General features: G+C 45.3%; 1 protein-coding gene across 3 annotated transcripts in view; it reads right to left on the reverse strand.

The window, feature by feature from the left end:
- The window catches only part of LOC106613888 (BCAR3 adaptor protein, NSP family member), a 73318-nt gene that overhangs the window by 2268 nt on the left and 49547 nt on the right, over nucleotides 1-21503 (reverse strand). For 2 of the 3 annotated variants that reach the window (XM_014216610.3, XM_014216611.3), the window contains 8 exons: nucleotides 10848-10976; nucleotides 3596-4041; nucleotides 2927-3027; nucleotides 1759-2558; nucleotides 999-1114; nucleotides 717-888; nucleotides 463-574; nucleotides 168-374 (listed from right to left, as the gene is read on the reverse strand). In XM_014216610.3, the coding sequence (XP_014072085.3) occupies nucleotides 168-374; nucleotides 463-574; nucleotides 717-888; nucleotides 999-1114; nucleotides 1759-2558; nucleotides 2927-3027; nucleotides 3596-4041; nucleotides 10848-10976 (2083 nt within the window). Of the gene's footprint in view, nucleotides 1-167; nucleotides 375-462; nucleotides 575-716; nucleotides 889-998; nucleotides 1115-1758; nucleotides 2559-2926; nucleotides 3028-3595; nucleotides 4042-10847; nucleotides 10977-14059; nucleotides 14169-21503 lie in introns of those variants that run through there. The other variant, XM_045687569.2, reaches the window with a different exon arrangement.

Genomic DNA, 21503 nt, shown 5'->3' on the forward strand with positions numbered 1-21503 from the left:
TTAGCCTTGTTGCACATCATACCAGCTTAGACATGCATCTGTTATAGTGTCTTAAGCAATCTCAGGCACTATGAAAAAAGCTGTGACGTTTTGGACAAGAGCATTTGTTTAGCAAATAATGTTAACAGCTGTGAGCACTATCTAGCAGAAGGTGTGGAGTGTATTACCTTTCAGGACGTGTTCACTGTTGGCGGTGTATGAGTCAGCATTGTGTGCCACGGTGCGGGCCTCCTCTAGGTGACGTAGCATGATCTCACAGCCCTGGTCGTTGCTCTCCCACAGTTCCATGCCCTCGAACGCCACCGCCGGGCGCTCCATCAAGATGAGCAGGGGCATTAGTAGGGGCACCGTGGTGCCAGTCAGGGGCATGTCCACTACACACACACACAGGGACACGGTCAGAGACTACAACTGCACTTAAGCTCAGTAAGAGCACCAAGGAGGCTCTATTGAAGTGCTTACCTATTCCTTCATACAGCCCCTTGTAAAAGGGCTTGAGAGACTTCTCGTATATGATGGCAGTCTGAGTGTATTTCCTCCTCAACATGGTCCAGGTGTGGTCTAATCTTGTGATCTGTGGTCAAGGGCATACATACGGTATGTTAGGAAACAAACAGCACAATCACAATATGCCTAGGGACATCTGCCTTTAAATACTCATCTCAGAACACGTGGTGGGGTTGGGGGACCGTGTCTGGCTGTATTGAGTGGGGTACCTGAGGCATGTCCAGTGCTTTCATGATGGAGGAGAAGGCGTACAGGTCCCCCATGGAGTCCTTAAGTTCTAGAGCCACCATAATAATGCGGTTCAGCGTGGCGGTTCGCTCCTCCAGACTTCCTGTGCAGCCCAGGATGTCCACGGCAACCCCGATGGCCATGGTGTGGTGCCTGAGTTACACAACGGAGAGTTCAGTCATAAGTGCCTTGTTGTGTCTATGTGTGGGTTCCTATCACCTGAGGCGTGTGTCAGGTGGGTTTGGGTGTGTATGTGTGTTTACCTTTCCATCAGGTCTCGACGCAGCTGCCTGCCGTGTGGTAAGGTCACCAGCTCCAGACCAGAGGACACACCCATTTGACCTTTCACCTCCTCAGAGACACCAAGTACCCTAGCAACCTGTCAGGTACATAACCATTTTTTAGTTAAGCTATAGGAGGATGGAAGTGTTTTGGAATGGTCACGTTTGGGGAAATCCTATCAATGATTATGAGTTCCTTCTGACTGAATTAAACAAGAGACATCTTAATTGAATTCCACAGCCACCTTACATAACGTTGTGCCATAGCTGTTTTTAACAACACTAATAAAGATGTTTCCCTCAAGACTAGACACCCAGTCATGGGTTTGGCTACAGAGCATTTTTGGTGCATCTAACTAAATAACATTTACTGGTTTAATTTGGCCCTTTGTGTAGTGTACCACTCCCAGACAGACATAAGGCACCTGACTGTCTGTGAAATGCAAAATACCAACGAGAGGAAATGAATGAAATGCCAGTCTCAGTCTCTGATGCCCTCTGTGTGCCTGACTGTCTAGCCCCTAAATTAGATGCTGCTGAAGAATAAGACATGTATCACACTAACACAAACTGTCCTGCAAATCTCCCATTTATATTAATTAATGATGTACACTGACATTTCTGTTATGATCTCAAGTTGGGATTCAGCCCTGAGTGCTCAGATATACAGTAGACCTAGTGCGGTAGAGAATGTCCTGTGGGTAGTCTGGGTATGGTGTAGTGGGACAGTGCAGTGCAGTACCCGGCAGTCTGCCATGAGGATGTGCTTGGCAATGATGTGATGGTCTTTCTGAACCAGCAGTTCTTTGGCTCTCTTCAGCACACTCATCTCCAGGGGTTTGTTCTCTGCAGGCAGTAGCCTGGATTCAAACTCCCCTGGCCGGAACGTAGACGCGCTCTCCAACACCGGCCGCCAGAAGCTCCTCTCTTTCTCCTCCCCTGTCTCCTCTATCTCATCCATCTCTCCTTTCCTCTCTTGTTCCACCTCCTCCTCTTCACTGCCATTCTCCAGGGCTTCGATGGCATGGTGGTAGGAGCTGCGGTCCAGTTTGGAGCCATGGCTGCTCCTCTCACTCTCCTCTGTCCTCAGCCTCTCTACGTAGCTGTTGATATTGTTGTTGTTGTTAGGCTGGGGGCCCAAGCCCGGAGCCTGGAGCCTGTCCCACTCCGCTGGGCTGCAGGGGCTCAGCTCAAAGTAGTTCACCTCCGGGCTGTGGGGCTGGGGAGACTGGAGAGCCTGGATCAGATGCTGCTTCTTGGGCTTCAGTGGAGGAACAGGGGGACCTGGGGCTGGGCTGGCCAGAGGGGCCAGGGGCTGCAGGTGTGGGGAGTGGGGTATCCTCATAGTCGGCACCTTGCTGGGCTTGGGGGGCGGCTTGGGGCAGAGCTGGCTTTCTGAGCCCCGGATGGCCTCTCCGGCCTGGGTCTCAAAGGCCATCCTCCTTGACACAGTGGGACTGAGGGCCGGCTCACTGCCCGTCCTGAACACTGGAGACTGGGACCTAGGCTGATGCTCCATCGACTGGGGCTGGGGCCTGGAGCCTGGGGAGTGAGAGGGGACCATCATTACCTGAACCTGCACACTGCAGCCTAGTACATACAGCTAGAGCCATGTCTGTGTTGTGTGGCTGTGGAGCTGCTGTGAGGGCTGCTGTCTTTTATTCCAAAGACTCAGGCATCAAGCACATCTATCTATTTCCATTTCAACTTTTATCTGCTCTGTAATCCTTTCAGAAATACATTTATCGCCATCCTTAGCTAATGTCACAATTCTCATATCTGAGCTGAGGGTACAAGCAATGTTTTGAAGGCTTGTCAGGGCTGTAAATCCTCTGACAACAGGATATGAGAGAGAGCGAGAAAGAGAGAGAGAGAGGGAGAGAGAGAGAGAGAGAGAGGACGGTACCTACCTAGAGGAAGAAAGCTCTCTGACTGGTGGGTTTTGAGAGGACACCGTCTCTCCTGAACGTGGTTCAGACACGCCGGCTGGCTTCCACACTTGTCTTTGTTCCTGATAGAAGAAAGAAAGAAAGAAACAGAGAGAGAGAGAGGTCAATTGGACTGAGCCGTTTAGCTACCAACAGAGGCACGTCCACTGGGCACACCACACCACTAACCCCTACTGAAACCTGATACATTGACGCAGTGTTTATGTAAAATGGTACTGTGTAATTTGATGGGGTATTTTTTGTCCTGGTTTGCCTTGGCATTGTGCTCAGAGGTTGGTATTCTCCATCCAGGCTAAACATCACTCCTTACTTACTTTGCCTCAGGAATGGTTTATTGTAGATGTATACTTATCTCCGTGACTCCCACATTAGTGTGACAAATTTGGAGTGCACATGTGTTGTTTGCATGGTAGGCTATACATGAAAATTATACAGATCCAATTCCATTTGGAGAAACCCCTGTATGATGGAATGTACAGTGTCTATATAAGCTCCTGGGTGCAGAGGAGAATACAATTAACTTTATTGCCGTAATAAATCAGCTGCAGTAAAGCATCTCCATTGTAACACACTGACAATTCACCATGTCAAGAGCAAACAACCCTGAACCTCCTTAGATAGCCTACTAACCTAAGCAGGTTCCCCCGTCCAAGGCTTTGGTCCTGGGTGTGTCCGTTCATGATGTTGAGGCTCAGGCGTTTGGAGGTCTGGCTCTTCCTCTCGGGCAGGGTCAGACCGGTCTCCACACGGACGCAGGCCACCCCATACTTCTCCTCTAGGCAGCGCAGGGGCAAGGCCCTGTTGATGGGCTGGAAGATGATGGCTCCCACCACCTCCGTCACTGGCTTCCTGTTGCCCACGTAGTAGCGCACCAGGGCGGGCACGCTGTCGAAGCCCTCCTTCTCAAACAGGTACTGCACCCGCGAGTAGGCCTCGTTCATGGCCACCACCATCTTATTGATCTTGAAGTGCTGCGGGCTGTTCTTCCACTGGCAGGTCAGGACGTAGTTCCCAGGGCTGGACAGAGAGTCCCGGATCAGGAAGTCCCCGTCTCTCTGGATCAGGTTCTCTGCCACCTGGACACCAGAGGACACGTGTTGAGCACACATAGACACAGGCATACTGTATAGCTCATACACTTAACTGTATTTTCAATATCACACAGGTGGAACTGTGTCTAGTGTTTTTTCCGTTTGTCACACTTGTCTCACAGTTGGATTTGTGGCGACAGGTGCTCTAGTCCCTCTCACTGAATGGCCTTCTCATAAACCTGCTTGGCTCACTAAATGTTTTCTCTAGGACTACTGTTACTGTACTGTGACATCCTGATACCTCCCAGCATGCTCTCTGAGCCCAGGCCACACCGAGCCAAACAGGAACTCACAGTCAGAAGGGTCAAGTGTCCAAGCCCCCAGTGTTGTGTAGAAACTCTCATACATTGGTCCACACTCTTGAGCTTTATAATCATCTCTGTCATTTGAGTCTCGAATAGACCACCCTGTGTATTTGTTTTAATTGTATTATTTGATTTGATTAAAATATATGTTTGCTCAGTCTGTTTATTGAAAGTAATGTTATTTGTGAATTATGCCAGTTTAAAAAATGTTACCTCCCTTTTCTCCCCAATTGCGTGATATCCAATTGCGATCTTGTCTCATCGCTGCAACTCCCCAACGGGCTCTGGAGAGGCGAAGGTCGAGTCATGTGTCCTCCCAAACATGACCTGCCTAATTCCTCTTCTTAACACCCGCCCGCTTAACCCAGAAGCCAGCTGCACCAATGTGTCGGAGGAAACACCATTCAACTGATGACCGAAGTCAGCCTGCAGGTGCCCAGCCCACCACCAGGAGTCGCTAGAACACGATGAGCCAGGGAAAGACCCCCCGGGCCAAACCCTCCCCTAACCCAGATGATGCTGTGCCAATTGTGCGCCGCCCTCTGGGACACCGGGTCACGGCCAGTCGAATCTGGTCTGTAGTGACGGCGATGCAGTGCCTCAGACCGCCGCGTCACACGGGAGGCCACCTGTTTGGTTTTTGAAAATGTCTGAATAATCTTTTTTTAAATAATACAATTTCAAAGAAACATTGGTCCGCACTCCACCACTTATGTTATTCCTCCAAACGTTTAATTACCTTACTATTTAATTAACTTAGTATTGAACTAAGTAATTATGTTTATATAATCATGAGTTGGAAGGTTAAGGGTTTCTAATTAGACTTTTTAAAAGCCCTCTTCACAATCGGGCCACAGTGACACCAGGAAGGAGCTTATTAAAGCTGATTAGGATCACTTGGCAGCATGAATGCTATTTTACAGTATCCTTACAAAGTCTCTGTCCTACTGAGGAGGTTCAGGCTGAGCTGTAAAACTGAGCACAGCTGTGTGTGTGTGTGTGTGTGTGTGTGTGTGTGTGTGTGTGTGTGTGTGTGTGTGTGTGTGTGTGTGTGTGTGTGTGTGTGTGTGTGTGTGTGTGTGTGTGTGTGTGTGTGTGTGTGTGTGTGTGTGTGTGTGTGTGTGTGTGTGTGCGTTTACCAGTCTTATGTCACGACTGCAAGGACAAGCTCAAAAGAGCTCAATTTCTTATTCAGGGTCCCATCTATGATTTTACACACAAAGGCAATGCTTTGGGTTTATAAAGCCAGTCTGACGCATTGAAAGTAATTTGATTTATACCTCATGAAACTGCTCATTTATATTAAGATCCATGTTAAATCCATTAGCCATGCAATGTTGTTTATATATTTCTAATAGACATCTGTTGTGAATGAATGTTGTTGTGAAATTAGATGAAAATTGAGATGGACAGGGTTTTCAAACATTTGTGCAACTTGATTATTTTTGCAATCTATGTCACTGTCTCACAATCCCATAGCCAGTGCAACTCGTTGAGCTTTTTGAGCGACCAGTGTTTTTCTGTATGACACACATGCATTGTGACAACATTACTATCCCCGATGCACTGGCATGGAGAGAAACCACCTCAATCACCTGAAGCCTGGAGCTGCTGATGTGTACTGTCTAATGGTAGAATGGGAGTGGACTGAGCTGGTCTTACTAGTTCTTGTTGAGAGACGCACAGTCTTGTGGGTAAACATGACAGTGTGTACCGTACCGTGTGCAGCTAGCCGGTGATGAGAATAATAGAGGCGTGGTCAGTGCCAGATCAGTGAACCAGCGGAAGGCAATCAGATAAGATGTCATTAAGACGTGTGTGTGTGTGTGTGTGTGTGTGTGTGTGCTGAGAGACAGACTGAGCATCCTCACTGAAGCTGAGGTTCATGGAAAGAGCTCTGTGGTCTGAGCTCTCAGTACTACAGTATGTACACACACAGACACAGTGTGTGTGTCAGGGCCACTCTGTTCTCACTGACAAGTTCTCAGTGACAAGCTCTTAGTGAGATACTGATGAAAGCACAAGGTTGAAATTAAGTCCATTTCAATTAACCATGCAGCGGGTGTCAAGCCTCATTCAGCCACAGTATGTCAAACTGACAGCCGCACACAATGGATTCAATACAGCCAGTGCTGTAGAACGGACCTGACAAGATAAATACTTATCTCTGTTGTTGACTTGTCCTTATTTGTCTGATTCTGATCTGGCTCAACCAGTTTCAGACAAGCTGCTTGAGAATGAATCTGCTCTGTGTACATAGGCACTCATTTGAGTTGAGCCCTGGGTGTGAGGATGTCATCAGTGTTCTTCCTCATCCCCCTGATCTGATCCTGCTGTGCTGGGATCTGTCACAGTCTGTCACAGTCTGTCATAGCCTCCACCTAAGTCCCCACCCTCAGCCATGTAGCTTTCACTCTGCAGTCCACATAAAAGATATCTCCCTTCTGGAAACCTCTAGACACGCAGGGGGTTTTCACATATTTATGACAAGAACTGCCAGACAAAGTGTCTAAGCTCCCTGACTCTCCATTCACACAGTAGTCCACAGAGTGACCAAACAAAGCATTGTGTGGGATGTCATTATAGAGACGTTTGATTGAGCTTGGAAAAGGTTATGTCTGCCCACCTGTCCTGCCCTGCACGGGTATGCGGAAGGTTTTGCATGGTTGTCATGTTTTCAGAGCACCAGAGCATTTCACTGTTTACGAAGCATGTGACAAATATTATTTAATTTTATTTGCTGTGATTCCTCCACAGGGTGGGTGGGTGACCAACAGGCAGTGCTGTGATTCCTCTACAGGGTGGGTGACCAACAGGCAGTGCTGTGATTCCCCCACAGAGTGGGTGACCAACAGGCAGTGCTGTGATTCCCCCACAGAGTGGGTGACCAACAGGCAGTGCTGTGATTCCCCCACAGAGTGGGTGACCAACAGGCAGTGCTGTGATTCCTCTACAGAGTGGGTGACCAACAGGCAGTGCTGTGATTCCCCCACAGGGTGGGTGGGTGACCAACAGGCAGTGCTGTGATTCCTCCACAGAATGGGTGACCAACAGGCAGTGCTGTGATTTCCCCACAGAGTGGGTGACCAACAGGCAGTGCTGTGATTCCTCTACAGAGTGGGTGACCAACAGGCAGTGCTGTGATACCTCTACAGGGTGGGTGACCAACAGGCAGTGCTGTGATTCCTCTACAGAATGGGTGACCAACAGGCAGTGCTGTGATTCCTCTACAGAGTGGGTGACCAACAGGCAGTGCTGTGATTCCTCTACAGAGTGGGTGACCAACAGGCAGTGATGTGATTCCCCCACAGGGTGGGTGACCAACAGGCAGTGATGTGATTCCCCCACAGGGTGGGTGACCAACAGGCAGTGCTGTGATTCCTCCACAGGGTGGGTGACCAACAGGCAGTGCTGTGATTCCTCTACAGAGTGGGTGACCAACAGGCAGTGATGTGATTCCTCCACAGGGTGGGTGACCAACAGGCAGTGCTGTGATTCCTCCACAGGGTGGGTGACCAACAGGCAGTGCTGTGATTCCCCCACAGGGTGGGTGACCAACAGGCAGTGCTGTGATTCCCCCACAGGGTGGGTGGGTGACCAACAGGCGGCAGGAATGACAGGGCCCTGAACGAAATAAGTGTGCAACTGGATACCCAGTCGTAGCTGTTGGCAACATGGGAACCCCTCCCCTCTCTGCATGCTTTCATTGGGCTAGTCATGTTTCACGGTAAGCCTCTCCTCTCTCAACTCCATCTCTTTATTGGACTATCCTCTTTCACAAAGAGCCAGCGTGTGCCGCCGCCCGCAAAATAAGACCTTATCAAAAATCCTTTGACCCAAGCTAAAATAAGGCTCATAATAAATCATTAGGCTCTAAAACAGCAGCTGAGTTGTTCCTCCAGAGAATGTGTGTGTGTGTGTGTGTGTGTGTGTGTGTGTGTGTGTGTGTGTGTGCATGTTTGTGTGGCTATTTACCACCACAAACCTATGCTGGCACTAAAACCGCACTCAACGAGCTGAATAGGGTCATAAGCAAACAAGAAAATGCTTATCCAGAGGCGGCACTCCTAGCGGCCGGTGATTTTAATGCAGGGAAACTGAAATCCGTTTTTACCTCATTTCTACCAGCATGTCACCGGTGCTAGAGGCAAAAAAATTCTAGATCAATTTTACTCCACACACAGAGACGCATACAAAGCTCTCCCTCGCCATCCATTTGGCAAATCTGACCATAAGTATATCCTCCTGATTCCTGCTTACAAGAAAAAACTCAAATTAGAAGTACCAGTGACGCGCTCAATACGGAAGTGGAAGCGGATGCTAAGCTACAGAAATGTTTCGCTAGCACAGACTGGAATATGTTCCGGGATTCATTCGCTGGCATTGAAGAGTTTACCACATTAGTCACCGGCTTCATTAATAAGTGCATTGACTACGACAACGCCCCCACAATGTGACCATATGTACATATGCCGATTACAGGCAACATTCTCACTGAGCTAAAGGCTAGAGCTGCCACTTTCAAGAAGCGGCACACTTATAAGAAATCCCTCTACGACCTCCAACGATCCATCAAACAGGCAAAGCATCAATATAGGAGTATGATCGAATCGTACTACGCCAGCTCTGACACTCGTTAGATGTGGCAGGGCTTGCAAACGATCACGGATTACAAAGGGAAACCCAGCCACGAGCTGCCAAGTTGACACGAGCCTACCAGACGAGCTAAATGCCTTCTATGCTCACTTCGAGGCACGCAACACTGAACCATGCATGTTCCGTACGACTGTGTGATCACGCTCGCCCAAGGCCGACGTGAGTAAGACCTTTAAACAGGTTAACATTAACAAGGCCGCAGGGCCATAAGGATTACCAGGATGTGTACTCAGAGAATGCGTTGACCAGCTGGCAAGTGTCTTAGCTGATATTTTCAACCTCTCCCTGACCAAGTCTGTAATACCTACATGTTTCAAGCAGACCACCGTAGTCCCTATGCCCAAGAACACCAAGGTAACCTTTCTAAATGACTATCGTCCCATAGCACTCACATCTGTAGCCATGGAATGCTTTGAAAGGCTGGTCGTGGCTCACATCAACACCATCATCCCAGACATCCTGGGCCCACTGCAGTTCGCATACCGCCCCAACAGATCCACAGATGACGCAATCTCTATTCTCTACTCCACACTGCTCTCTCTCACCTTGACAAGAGGAACATCTATGTGAGAATACTGTTCATTGACTAAAGCTCATCACTAAGCTAAGGACCCTGGGACTGAACCCCTCCCTCTGGAAGTTAATCCTGGATTTCTTGACGCGCCGCCCCCAGGTGGTGAGGGAGGGCAACACCACATCCGCCATGCTGACCCTCAACACGGATGCCGTTCAGAGGTGTGTGCCTAGTCCTTTACTACTTGTTCACCCACCATCATTAAGTTTGCTGATGATGGTGGTGAGACAGCCTATAGGGAGAAGGTCAGAGACCTGGCAGAGTGGTGCCCGGACAACAACCTCTCCGTCAACGTCAGCAAGACAAAGAAGCTGATCATCAACAAGACAAAGAAGCTGAGATAAAGGGTCGAGCACGCCCCCATTCACATCAACTGGGCTGTAGTGGAGTGGGTTGAGAGCTTCAAGTTCCTCTGTGTCCACATCACTAAGGATCTATCATGGTCCAAACACACCAACACAGTCGTGAAGAGGGTACGACAACACCTCTTCCCCCTCAGGAGGCTGAAAAGACTTGGCATGGGCCCTCAGATCCTCAAAAGGTTCTACAGCTCCACCATTGAGAGCATCTTCACTGGCTGCATCACCGCTTGGTATGGCAACTGCTCGGCATCCGACCACAAAGCGCTACAGAGGGTAGTGCGTATGGCCCAGTACATCACTGGGGCCGAGCTCCCTGCCATCCAGGACCTCTATACCAGGCAGTGTCAAAGGAAAGCTTTAGAAATTGTCAAAGACTCCAGCCACCCAAGTCATAGATTGTTCTTTCTGCTACCGCATGGCACGCAGTACCGATGCACCAAGTCTGGAACCAAGAGGACCCTGATGATCTTCTACCCCCAAGCCATAAGACTGCTAAATGGCTATTTAAATAGTTAACCAAATATCTACCCGGACTATCTGCATTGACCCTTTTGCACTAACGTTTTTGACTCATCACATATGCTGCTGTTACTGTTTATTATCTATTCTGTTTCCTAGTCACTTTATTATATTGAGGTAGATGTACTACCTCAATTACCTCGTACCCCTGCACGTTGACCCTGTGTACATTATATATCCAAGTTATAGTTACTCATTGTATATTTATTATTACTTTTCTATTATTTCTATATTTTCTTTCTCTCTGCATTGTTGGGAAGGGCCCGTAAGTAAGCATTTCACTGTCAATTTACATCTGTTGTTTGTTACGAAACATGTGACAAAGAACATTTGATTTGATTTATTTTTGTATGTGTCTGTGTGTGTGTGTGTTACCTGTCTGGGAATGGCTCCATGGTACCAGGCGTGGCTGCATGGCTCCTCGCTGGCCATTTTCAGCTCTTCCTCCAGCTCCTTGCGTAGTTTCTCTGGCGGGCCCTCCATTATGTACTTGTCCCTGGAGAACTGCACATAGACAGGAACAACAGCTTCTTTCAGTACTGGGATCCTCACAGACATGGATGCTGCACTGAGAGGGCACACTTGTCTGCACTGCACTGGCAGTCTGCTCCTGTCTGTGTGGTAAACCTTTTTAATGTAACTCTCCGTCTACCGTATCTACCTCTCACACGTTCTCTTTCTCTTTCTTTTTCTCTCTCCCTCTCTTTCTCTCTGTGTAAGCAATGTGTCATACATGGCTCTCCTCCTCTCTTTGTGTTCCGGGCTGTAATTTCCCAGAGCCACACCATGCCGAAGGCTGCAATTGGCGAGGGCTCTACCTGCCTCTGCTTTGACTGCTGTGTCATATCCTGGCCTTGTTGCCACGCCCCTCTGCCCTGCCCCAGCGAGAGGCCTCAGGGCGGAACACTACACACCCACCTCCACCTCCCTCACCTGACTGCTGTGACACACTCACTCATATAAACTTTTATTTTATATTATTTGACATAGTCCAGTATGCCGGGCTGTTGTGACACACTATGATTGACAGTATCCTTGTCCATTCGCACACTAGAAAACACACATTGTGTCAGTCTGTCAGTCATATAGCAAAAAGGGGGAAGTGATGACCTCATTTATCAGCCTCAAATCTCAGCAGGTTCCTGCCAGGAGATACCTCTCAGGTCCGTCATAAAAGGAACTCGCCACAAGTCCTGCTTCAATGAAAACCTATCCTCCTTTACAATCAATAGACTTCACCTACACACTCTTTTTTTTAACCTTTATTTAACTAGGCAAGTCAGTTATTTTCAATGATGGCCTAGGAACAGTGGGTTAACTGCCTTGTTCAGGGGCGTTCTGCAGATTTTTACCTTGTCAGCTCAGGAATTCAATCTTGCAACCTTTCGGTTACTAATCCAACGCTCTGACCACTAGGCTAGCTGCTTGTCCTGCATTGGGTTTTGTAAACACATTACAAAAGGATTGGTCTGTTGTTGTGCAACCTCTCAGTCTGTGCAATATACCAGTATCTATGTTGATAAATGATCAGAGTGATACTGAAATTTCCCTCCTGTGGCGCCACTCGTGGGATTAAACCGAGTCTCAGTTTTCTACTTCATTAACTAGAGGTCCAGTAGACCCAGCCAGAACAACACACTCCATAATGTTTTTAATTGTGTTGCTCTTTAAACGAACCCCCTGGAGATGGCAGGCAGGATTAGACTCTGGAGGAAATTACTGTAGCCATTGTGTTATTTTTGGATGTTGGCACCCGACCTGCAACTTTCCAAAACATAATCTGAGGATTACTAGGGGCTGCCAAGACCTGGTTCATAAAGAGAGTTGATTGGCTATTCAGCATTGACCCTAAGGGTGAGCGATGACCAGTAGGGTTATTGTGTTACATCAACTGAATACCTTTCTCCAGTGACCAATATTATACTTGGTTTTCTAATAAATTGTTGTTTGTGTACAACCTCTGCATTAACCTTACTTGCCTAGTGCTATCTTTGTCCCTGAACACTACTGGCAATGATCTTTCTAGGAATATTGACAATACAAATGAACATTGATCAACAACAATGATGTAATATGACAGTGGCCTTCGGGATAGAAACTCTTCACAGCTATGTTTTTCCCTTTAAGGGACTGGGACAGGACAGGAACATACAGTATCATATACCCATTTGTCCCCTTCTAAAATAGCATGAGGCCTTCTTGACATTGGCTAACTGTTAGGAATGTTCAGAATGCACAGTGTTTGGCCTATCTGACCACTTCCAGAAGCAGTGACACGGTATTGTGCCGAGCTTAACAGGCAATTTGTTTCCACTCTTTAACCCACGGCTAAATCTGTTAGACTGTGTTCACCTTCGACCCCAGAGAGAACATTCGGAAGGACTGTAAATTTGAGTTTTCTGTTGTGGCCGACAGAACTATATGCCAAATAAAACTGAAGTAAGGCTCCAGGAAATTGTGTTTTATTTTTGCGGGTGGAGGGGGTATGCATTGGAAACTCAAGCTTGAGGTAATATGGAGCTATTTATTTCAGCAGTGTCGTTCCATGTCATTTCAGCAAGCCATGACACCCACCATCTCAGATTGTTCTGAAATCAGTTCTGTAGTTTGAAACAGATAACATTAGTATTCCTGCAACATTATTCTGTTGAAATATAATTTGATCTCTGAGAAATTTAGCTAATTCATTGCACCCAAATTTGCCATTTATGTGTGTTTCTAACAATGAGTAAGAGATGAAGAATCCAAAGAAATTGTCACAAGCCACCCACAGACCCCACACGCCAATTCCACCCTAACAAGAGTAAACAGTATCAGTTCTCTATGTATGACAAGTAGTATGGAGCTGCGGCTCAGAGTATTATTTCTTCTCAGTGAATTTGGTGATGTTTTCTTTTCCGTATTCAGAGGAATTAGTCAGTGAAGTTGTTAGGTTTATGTCTCATCCTACATCCACCAGGTTCTGATCAAATTATATTTCAACCAAATAATGTTAAAATGAATGCTTATCTTATCTGTTTCTAACAACATCAACAATTTTAGAACAATCTGAGATGGTGGGTGTCAATCCTCTTTCTTGTGCTTTTGAGGTGGAACGACCTAGCAGAGAGCTAATTAAGTGGACTGAATCACTGTCAGCTATGGGCTGCTGCTACTGTTTTATATCTGTGTATATATTTTTAGTCTGTCTGTTCTGTTGGAGAGACAGTGGACCTGCTGCTCATCAGATTAAAATAGGTTTTATGTGTTTCAAAGGGAAGTCTCAGACTTAGTTATGACCTCAGTCATAACTATTGAAAAGATAGTCTAGGGTTAAACTTCTTCTAGTGAGGCTTTGGGTGTCTGTGCCTGAGACTGTCCACGAGAGAAGACGAGAGAGCCTCAACTTGAAGCATAAGCCTATCCATATGCTTAGCCTGCATGCTAAACTTAGATTGGTGGGCAATGTATGCAAGGAAAAGTCTTGTAAATGTCATGACAGTAGGAGTAAATATTCTTACACTGCATCCTTCGCTGGCAGGCCATCTCTCTCACTCTGCTTTACTGTGGAAGTGCATACATGCTTGCACAGACACACACAAACATACCCTGGGCGAGAGGGGCTGTCAACAGCCTGTCAGCCATGTGTGATTCCTCCACGGCCCAACGCTCCCCAAGAAACGGCCCACTAGCCCTGGGGAAGCTGAGGATAGAGAGAGCCTGCATCTCACAAACACAGTCAAGCTGAGCCAGAGTTACATATTCTATATCCTCGAAAGCTATAAGCCTAGAAGTCAAAACTAATGATAGAATTATCCATAGTGATTGAAATAAGCTTAGCCTCATCACAGCAGTAAAGCAGTGTGAAGAGTTTTATGTGATCTCCAGGGGGATGTTACATAACTAGAGTCTAAATGTAATTAGCACAATAAAAAAATCCCCATCAAAATATGTCTGTTTAAGCTAGAGATATCTTTTTTTAAATGGACTGCATCCATCCAATCCACTGCATCCACCACTTTCCGCCTCTGCGGTGGAAGGAGGCAGCGCTACAGCAATGTTTGTCAGGCCAGGAGACACCCCGAAAATCTGTCTTCTCACAAAAACTTCTGTAGTGTCCGAACCATTTGGGCAACAAACTAATATGATCCCCCAATGGAAAGATGAGACTCTCACGAACATGATGACATTCTCCGTTTTGCACTTAGACAAGCATCACGGGACTCGTATGAAGTCGGTACTGCCGATCTGCCAACTTCTGTCTCTAGTGTCCAAACAGTTTGAGCTACACACTACAATAATATGACCACATCATCGAAAGGTGGTATGGGTCAAACTTTTTTTTACCAGTTTAAATGTTTTATGTAAGTAGTTTATCGCCCAAAAAAAGGGGTTAAATATGGGTAAAAAAATATATATACAGTACCAGTCAAAAGTTTGGACACACCTACTCATTCAAGGGTTTTCTTTATTTTTACTATTTTCTACATTGTAGAATAATAGAGAAGACACAAACTATGAAATAACACATATGGAATCATGTAGTAACCAAAAAAGTGTTAAACAAATGAAAATATTTTTTATATTTGATATTCTTCAAAGTAGCCACCCTTTGCCTTGATGACAGCTTTGCACACTCTTGGCATTCTCTTAACCAGCTTCATGAGGAATGTTTTTCCAAAAGTCTTGAGGGAGTTCTCACATATGCTGAGCAATTGTTGGCTGCTTTTCCTTCACTCTGCATTCCAACTCATCCCAAACCATCTCAATTGGGTTGAGGTCAGGTGATTGTGGAGGCCAGGTCATCTGATGCAGCACTCCATCACTCTCCTTCTTTGTCAAATAGCCCTTACACTGCCTGGAGGTGTGTTGGGTCATTGTCCTGTTGCAAAACAAATGATAGTCCCACTAAGCGCAAACCAGATGGGAAGGCGTATTGCTGCAGAATTCTGTGGTAGCAATGCTGGTTAAGTGTGCCTTGAATTCTAAATAAATCACAGACAGTGTCACCAGCAAAGCATCCCCACACCATCACACCTCCTCCTCCATGCTTCATGTTGGGAACAACACATGCCGAGATCATTTGTTCACCTACTCTGCGTCTCACAAACACACGGCGGTTGGAACCAAACATCTCAACTTTGGACAGATTTCCACCTGTCTAATGTTCATTGCTCGTGTTTCTTGCCCCAATCAAGTCTCTTCTTCTTATTGGTGTCCTTTAGTAGGGGTTTCTTTGCAGTAATTTGACCATGAAGGCCTGATTCACGCAGTCTCCTCTGAACAGTTGATGTTGAGATGTGTCTGTTACTTGAACTCTGTGAAGCATTTATTTGGGCTGCAATTTCTGAGGCTGTTAACTCTAATGAACTTATCTTCTGCAGCAGAGGTAACTCTGGGTCTTCCTTTCCTGTGGCAGTCCTCATGAGAGCCAGTTTCACCATAGCGCTTAATGGTTTTTGCGACTGCCCTTGAATCAACTTTCAAAGTGTTTGAAATTGTTTCCAGATTGACAGACCTTCATGTCTTAAAGTAATGATGGACTGTCGTTTCTCTTTGCTTATTTGAGCCATTCTTGCCATAATATGGACTTAGCCCTATTTCGTAAAATACCATCTTCTGTGTACCACCCATACATTGTCAAAACACAACTGATTGGCTCAAACGCATTAAGAAGGAAAGAAATTACACAAATTAACTTTTAACAAGGTGCACCTGTTAACCTCTCTGGGCTGAGGGGCAGTATTTTCACGTTCGGATGAAAAGCGTGCCCAGAGTAAACTGCCTGCTACTCAGGCCCAGAAGCTAAGATATGCATACGATTAGTATAGTTGGATAGAAAACACTCTGAAGTTTCTAAAACTGTTTGAATGATGTCTGTGAGTATAACAGAACTCATATGGCAGGCAGAAACCTGAGAAAAATCCAACCAGGAAGTGGGAAATCTGAGGTTTGTAGTGATTGCCTATCCAATATACAGTGTCTGTAGGGTCATACTGCACTTCCTAAGGCTTCCACTAGATGTCAACAGTCTTTAGAACGTTGTTTCAGGCTTCGATTGTAAAAGGGGAGCGAATAAGAGCTGTTTGAACCAGTGGTCTGGCAGAAAGCCTTGAGTTTAGTCACGCGCACAGCCGTGAGCACGAGCTCAGTTCCCTTCCATGGAATATTATTGAAGATTTATGATAAAAACATCATAAAGATTGATTCTATACATCGTTTGACATGTTTCTACTAACTGTAATGGAACTTTTTTTACTTTTCGTCTGGACTTGGTGGCCGCGCCTTGTGCATTTGGAATAGTCAACTAAATGTGCGAACAAAAAGGAGGTATTTGGACATAAATGATGGACTTTATCGAACAAAACAAACATTTATTGTGGAACTGGGATTCCTGTTAGTACATTCCGATGAAGATCATCAAAGGTAAGTGAATATTTATAATGCTATTTCTGACTTCTGTTGACTCCACGACATGGTGGGTATCTGTATGGCTTGTTTTGGTGGCTGAGCGCTGTACTCAGATTATTGCATGGTGTGCTTTCACCGTAAATCTTTTTTGAAATCTGACACAGCGGTTGCATTAAGGAGAAGTAAATCTTTAATTATATGCCTTAACACTTTTATCTTTCATCAACGTTTATGATGAGTATTTCTGTAAATTGATGTGGCTCTCTGCAAAATCACTGGATGTTTTTTAGAGGCAAAACATCACTGAACATAACATGCCAATGTAAACTGAGATTTTTTATATAAATATGAACTTTATTGAACAAAACATACATGTATTGTGTAACATGAAGTCCTATGAGTGCCATCTGATGAAGATCATTAAAGGTTAGTGATTCATTTTATCTCTATTCCGCTTTTTGTGACTCCTCTCTTTGGCTGGAAAATGGTGTATGTTTTTTTGTGACTAGGCGCTGACCTAACATAATCGCATGGTTTGCTTTCACCGTAAAGCCTTTTTGAAATCGAACACTGTGGTTGGATTAACAAGAAGTTTATCTTTAAAATGGTGTATAATACTTGTATGTTTCAGGAATTTTAATTATGAGATTTCTATTGTTTGAATTTGGCGCCCTGCACTTTCACTGGCTCTTGTCAAATCGATCCCGTTAACGGGATTTCATCTCTAAGAAATTCATTGAAATGCATTCCAGGTGACTACCTCATGAAGTTGGTTGAGAGAATGCCAAGAGTGTGCAAAGCGGTCATCAAGGCAAAGGGTGGCTACTTTGAAAAATCTCAAATATATTTTGTTTTCTTTAACACTTTTTTGGTTACTACATAAATCCATGTGTTATTTCATAGTTTTGATGTCTTCGCTATTATTCTACAATGTAGAAAATAGTAAAAATAAAGAAAAACCCTGGAATGAGTAGGTGTGTCCAATCTCCTGACTGGTACTGTATACATGTAAAAAAAAAAAAATTATTGACAAAAAAATCTTCACAAAAGTAGTGCACTGGGCCTTTACTAGTCTGTTATTAGCAGACCGATATAGCCGTTCGGAAAGTTGGCAAATAAACACAGAGCTGCCGTCTGGGGCCATCGTTGCTCACGAGGCCTGTGGGCTCCCAATCTATATAGCCAACATGACTATAATACAAAAAAATAAGACATTTTATAATCACATACACCAGATAAGTGCAGTGAAATGTCTTGTTTTACAGGGTCAGCCATAGTAGCATGGCGCGCCTGGAGCAAATTAGATTAAAGTGCCTTGCACAGACAGATTTTTCACCTTGTCTGCTCGGGTATTCGAACCAGTGACCTTTCGGTTACTTGCCCAACACTCTAACCGCAAGGCTACCTGCGTCCTGCCTTTCAAGGGCGTTAACCCTCGCAAGGCTGCCAGCCCAGACGGCATCCAAAACCGCGTCCTCAGTGCATGCGCAGACCAGCTGGCTGGATTGTCCCAGCATGTTGTACCCACTTGCTTCAAGATGTTCACCATTGTTCCTGTATCCAAGCAAGTTAAGGTAACTGAACTAAATGACTATCACACCGTAGCACTCACCTCTGTCATCATGAAGTGCTTTGAGAGGTATAGTCAAGGACCATATCACCTCCACCTTTCCCGACACACCAGATCCACTATAATATGCATACCACCTCAACAGATCCACCGATGACGCAAACGCCATTGCACTGTACACCGCCCTATCCCACCTGGACAAGAGGAAAACCTATGTGAGAATGCTGTTCATCGACTACAGCTCTGCTTTCAACACCATAGTGCCCTCCTAGCTTGTCACTAAGTTCAGGGTCCTGGGTCTGAACTCTGTGCAACTGGGTCCTAGACTTCCTGACGGGCTGACCCCAGGTGGTGAGGGTAGGCAGCAACACCTCCGCCACGCTGATCCTCAACATGGGGGCCCCCCTGTACTCCCCTGTGCACAGCCCCTCCTGTACTCCCTTTTCACCCATGACTGCATGGATACGCAAGACTATAACTCAGTCATCAAGTTTGCTGACGACACGACAGTGGTAGGCCTGACAATGATGAGACAGCCTACACGGAGGAGGTTAGAGCCGTGGCGGAGAGGTGCCAGGAAATGGCCTCTCTTTCAGCGTAAAAAAAACTAAGGAGCTGATCGTGGACTGCAGAAGACAGAAGAGGGAGCACTACCCCATCCACAATGACGGGGCCTCGTAAACGTCTATGGATGCACCATTGAGAGCAAACATTCTGTCGGGCAGCATTACAGTTTGGTACGGCAACTGTGCCACCCTCAATAGCATGGCCAGGGTTTGGGAGTAACAGATTACATGTAATGGATTACAAAAAAACTAATCTGTAACAGATTACATGTAATGGATTACAAAAAAACTGTAATCTGTTACGTTACCTACAAAAAGATTGTAATTAAATTACAGATACTTTAAAAACTAGATGATTACCTTTAAATTCAGAAAGGATTTTTGCGGAAAAATTATTTGACACCTTTTTTTCTCAATGACATTCAAATCAGCTTTGAAAAAAGGCGCAAGTTTACGTTTTCTTCGCCTGAGCAAGTCTGATCAGAAGTCACCGACCACTATGATGACACACAATATGATTTTGATGGATTGCGGGAAAAGAGCATGAATGGGCTTTTGTAGGCTAGAGACCAGGCTATGTCTTCCAATGGTGTGACTAATGTCGGTATCCAAAGATTATCCAACTTGAATAAACGCCTAGAGGTAAGGACGACAGCGGTAGTCTAGCCTACGGGGCGATATTATTATTGATATCTACATAGCGCATTGATGTGACTCACACTACTGCTCTCTCATTTAGGTATTTGCGCCTTACATATTGTAGTTGTTGTGGATGGCTGTTCACAAATGTATATGTATATTTTAAACCAATAATGGTGGAATTGAATAAGTTTAAGCTGCCTATCAATCTTTTTTTTACGTCAATAGGCCTAGCAGACACATGCTCAAACTCACACACTTTTGATAGACTTAAACAGCTGCAAGTTATAGAGATATCAAAGTGTCACCAACAAAAACGTAAACAATAGGCTTATAGCAAATGCAGCATATGGCATACATTTTTCACATGCAAATAACACGTTTTGGTAGTGCTCAAAGCACACCATTCCATGTGAGCAACATTATTTTTCAACTCGAAGCAATTAACCCAATTAGTCCTCCATGACAACAAAATAAACAACAGAGTAGTAAGTACTTCGTTTGTGTGTTATGCTCAGGTAAAACAATTTGGCTAATCTACATTTCCATATTTCCTATTTTTGAAGTTCAAGGGGTATTCAATTAATTGGAATGACTGGAAATCTGACAGACCTTTTTTTAAAGGTAAACATATAGCAATGGGTTAGAAGAAACCTACATAACCAACCTATAAAGTAAAATGCAACATCCATTTATGGCCAGCCAAGTAAACTCTAACATTGATTTATCCTGCAATAGATTTCGTTAAATTTATAATATACATTTTTGTCTTCTTCTAATGCCCTTTACGGGGAAAGTAATCTAAAAGTAACTGAATGTAATCAGATTACGTTACTGAGTTTGATAATCCAAAAGTTAAATTACTGATTACAATTTTGGACAGGAGACTGTTAACTATAATGATTACATTTAGAAAATAACATAGCCCATCCTGCGCATGGCCCTCCAGAGGATGGTGCGGTCAGTCCAATACATCACCGGGGGCACGCTGCCTGCCCTCCAGGACATCTACAACACTCGTTGTCAAAGGAAGGCCAAGAAGATAATTAAGGACCGCAGCCACCCAAGCAACAGTCTGTTCACTCTGCTACCATCTAGCAGGCAGAGACAGTACAGGTGCATCAGATCCAGGACCGAGAACACTGAGAAAAAACTTCTAACACCATCAGACTTTTGAACAGCCATCCCTAGCCAGCTACCTGCCCGGCACTCAGCCCTGCACCTTGAGACTAATGCCCGCGTATATAGTATGGTATTTTACTGCCCTGAACAACCAACCAGAATCATATCTATGGCTCGAGCATTAGCCTCTGTCACAGGCTTTGAGGCATCAACATGTGTTTGTCACATGACCCAGTCCCATATATGTGTCAGAACTGTCCTGTGTCGTTGTGATAAAGACTCTGGCATGCTTTGGTGTGTACCCCCAGATGATAAAACGGGTCAGTCGTTGAACTAAGTAATGAAGAGTATAATAAAAAATGGACTCCCTAAAAAACAGTCAGTCTACTGCTTCAAATATCTTTCATCTGGACAGGCCTGAATAGTGTTGAATGCAATACTACATAGAATACCACAGCACCACATGGCCCTGCAATACCACAGCACCACATGGCCCTGCAATACCACAGCACCACATGGCCCTGCAATACCACAGCACCACATGGCCCTGCAATACCACAGAAAAGGAAGCAAACATAGCCTATGGCCACTATGTCAATGATGTAATGTAAATCCTAAACAATTTCACTGAAATAAAAAAAATGAAGTAGCTATAACTCATAATGCGGTGAAAGTTTTGCCCTGTATGGAAAAGTTCTCATCCTTCCATCTGGGTATTTATACATGTCATGTATATATAGAGGC

The sequence above is a fragment of the Salmo salar genome, chromosome 10, assembly GCF_965601325.2.
Source record: "Salmo salar chromosome 10, fSalSal1, whole genome shotgun sequence".
Lineage (NCBI taxonomy): Eukaryota > Metazoa > Chordata > Actinopteri > Salmoniformes > Salmonidae > Salmo > Salmo salar.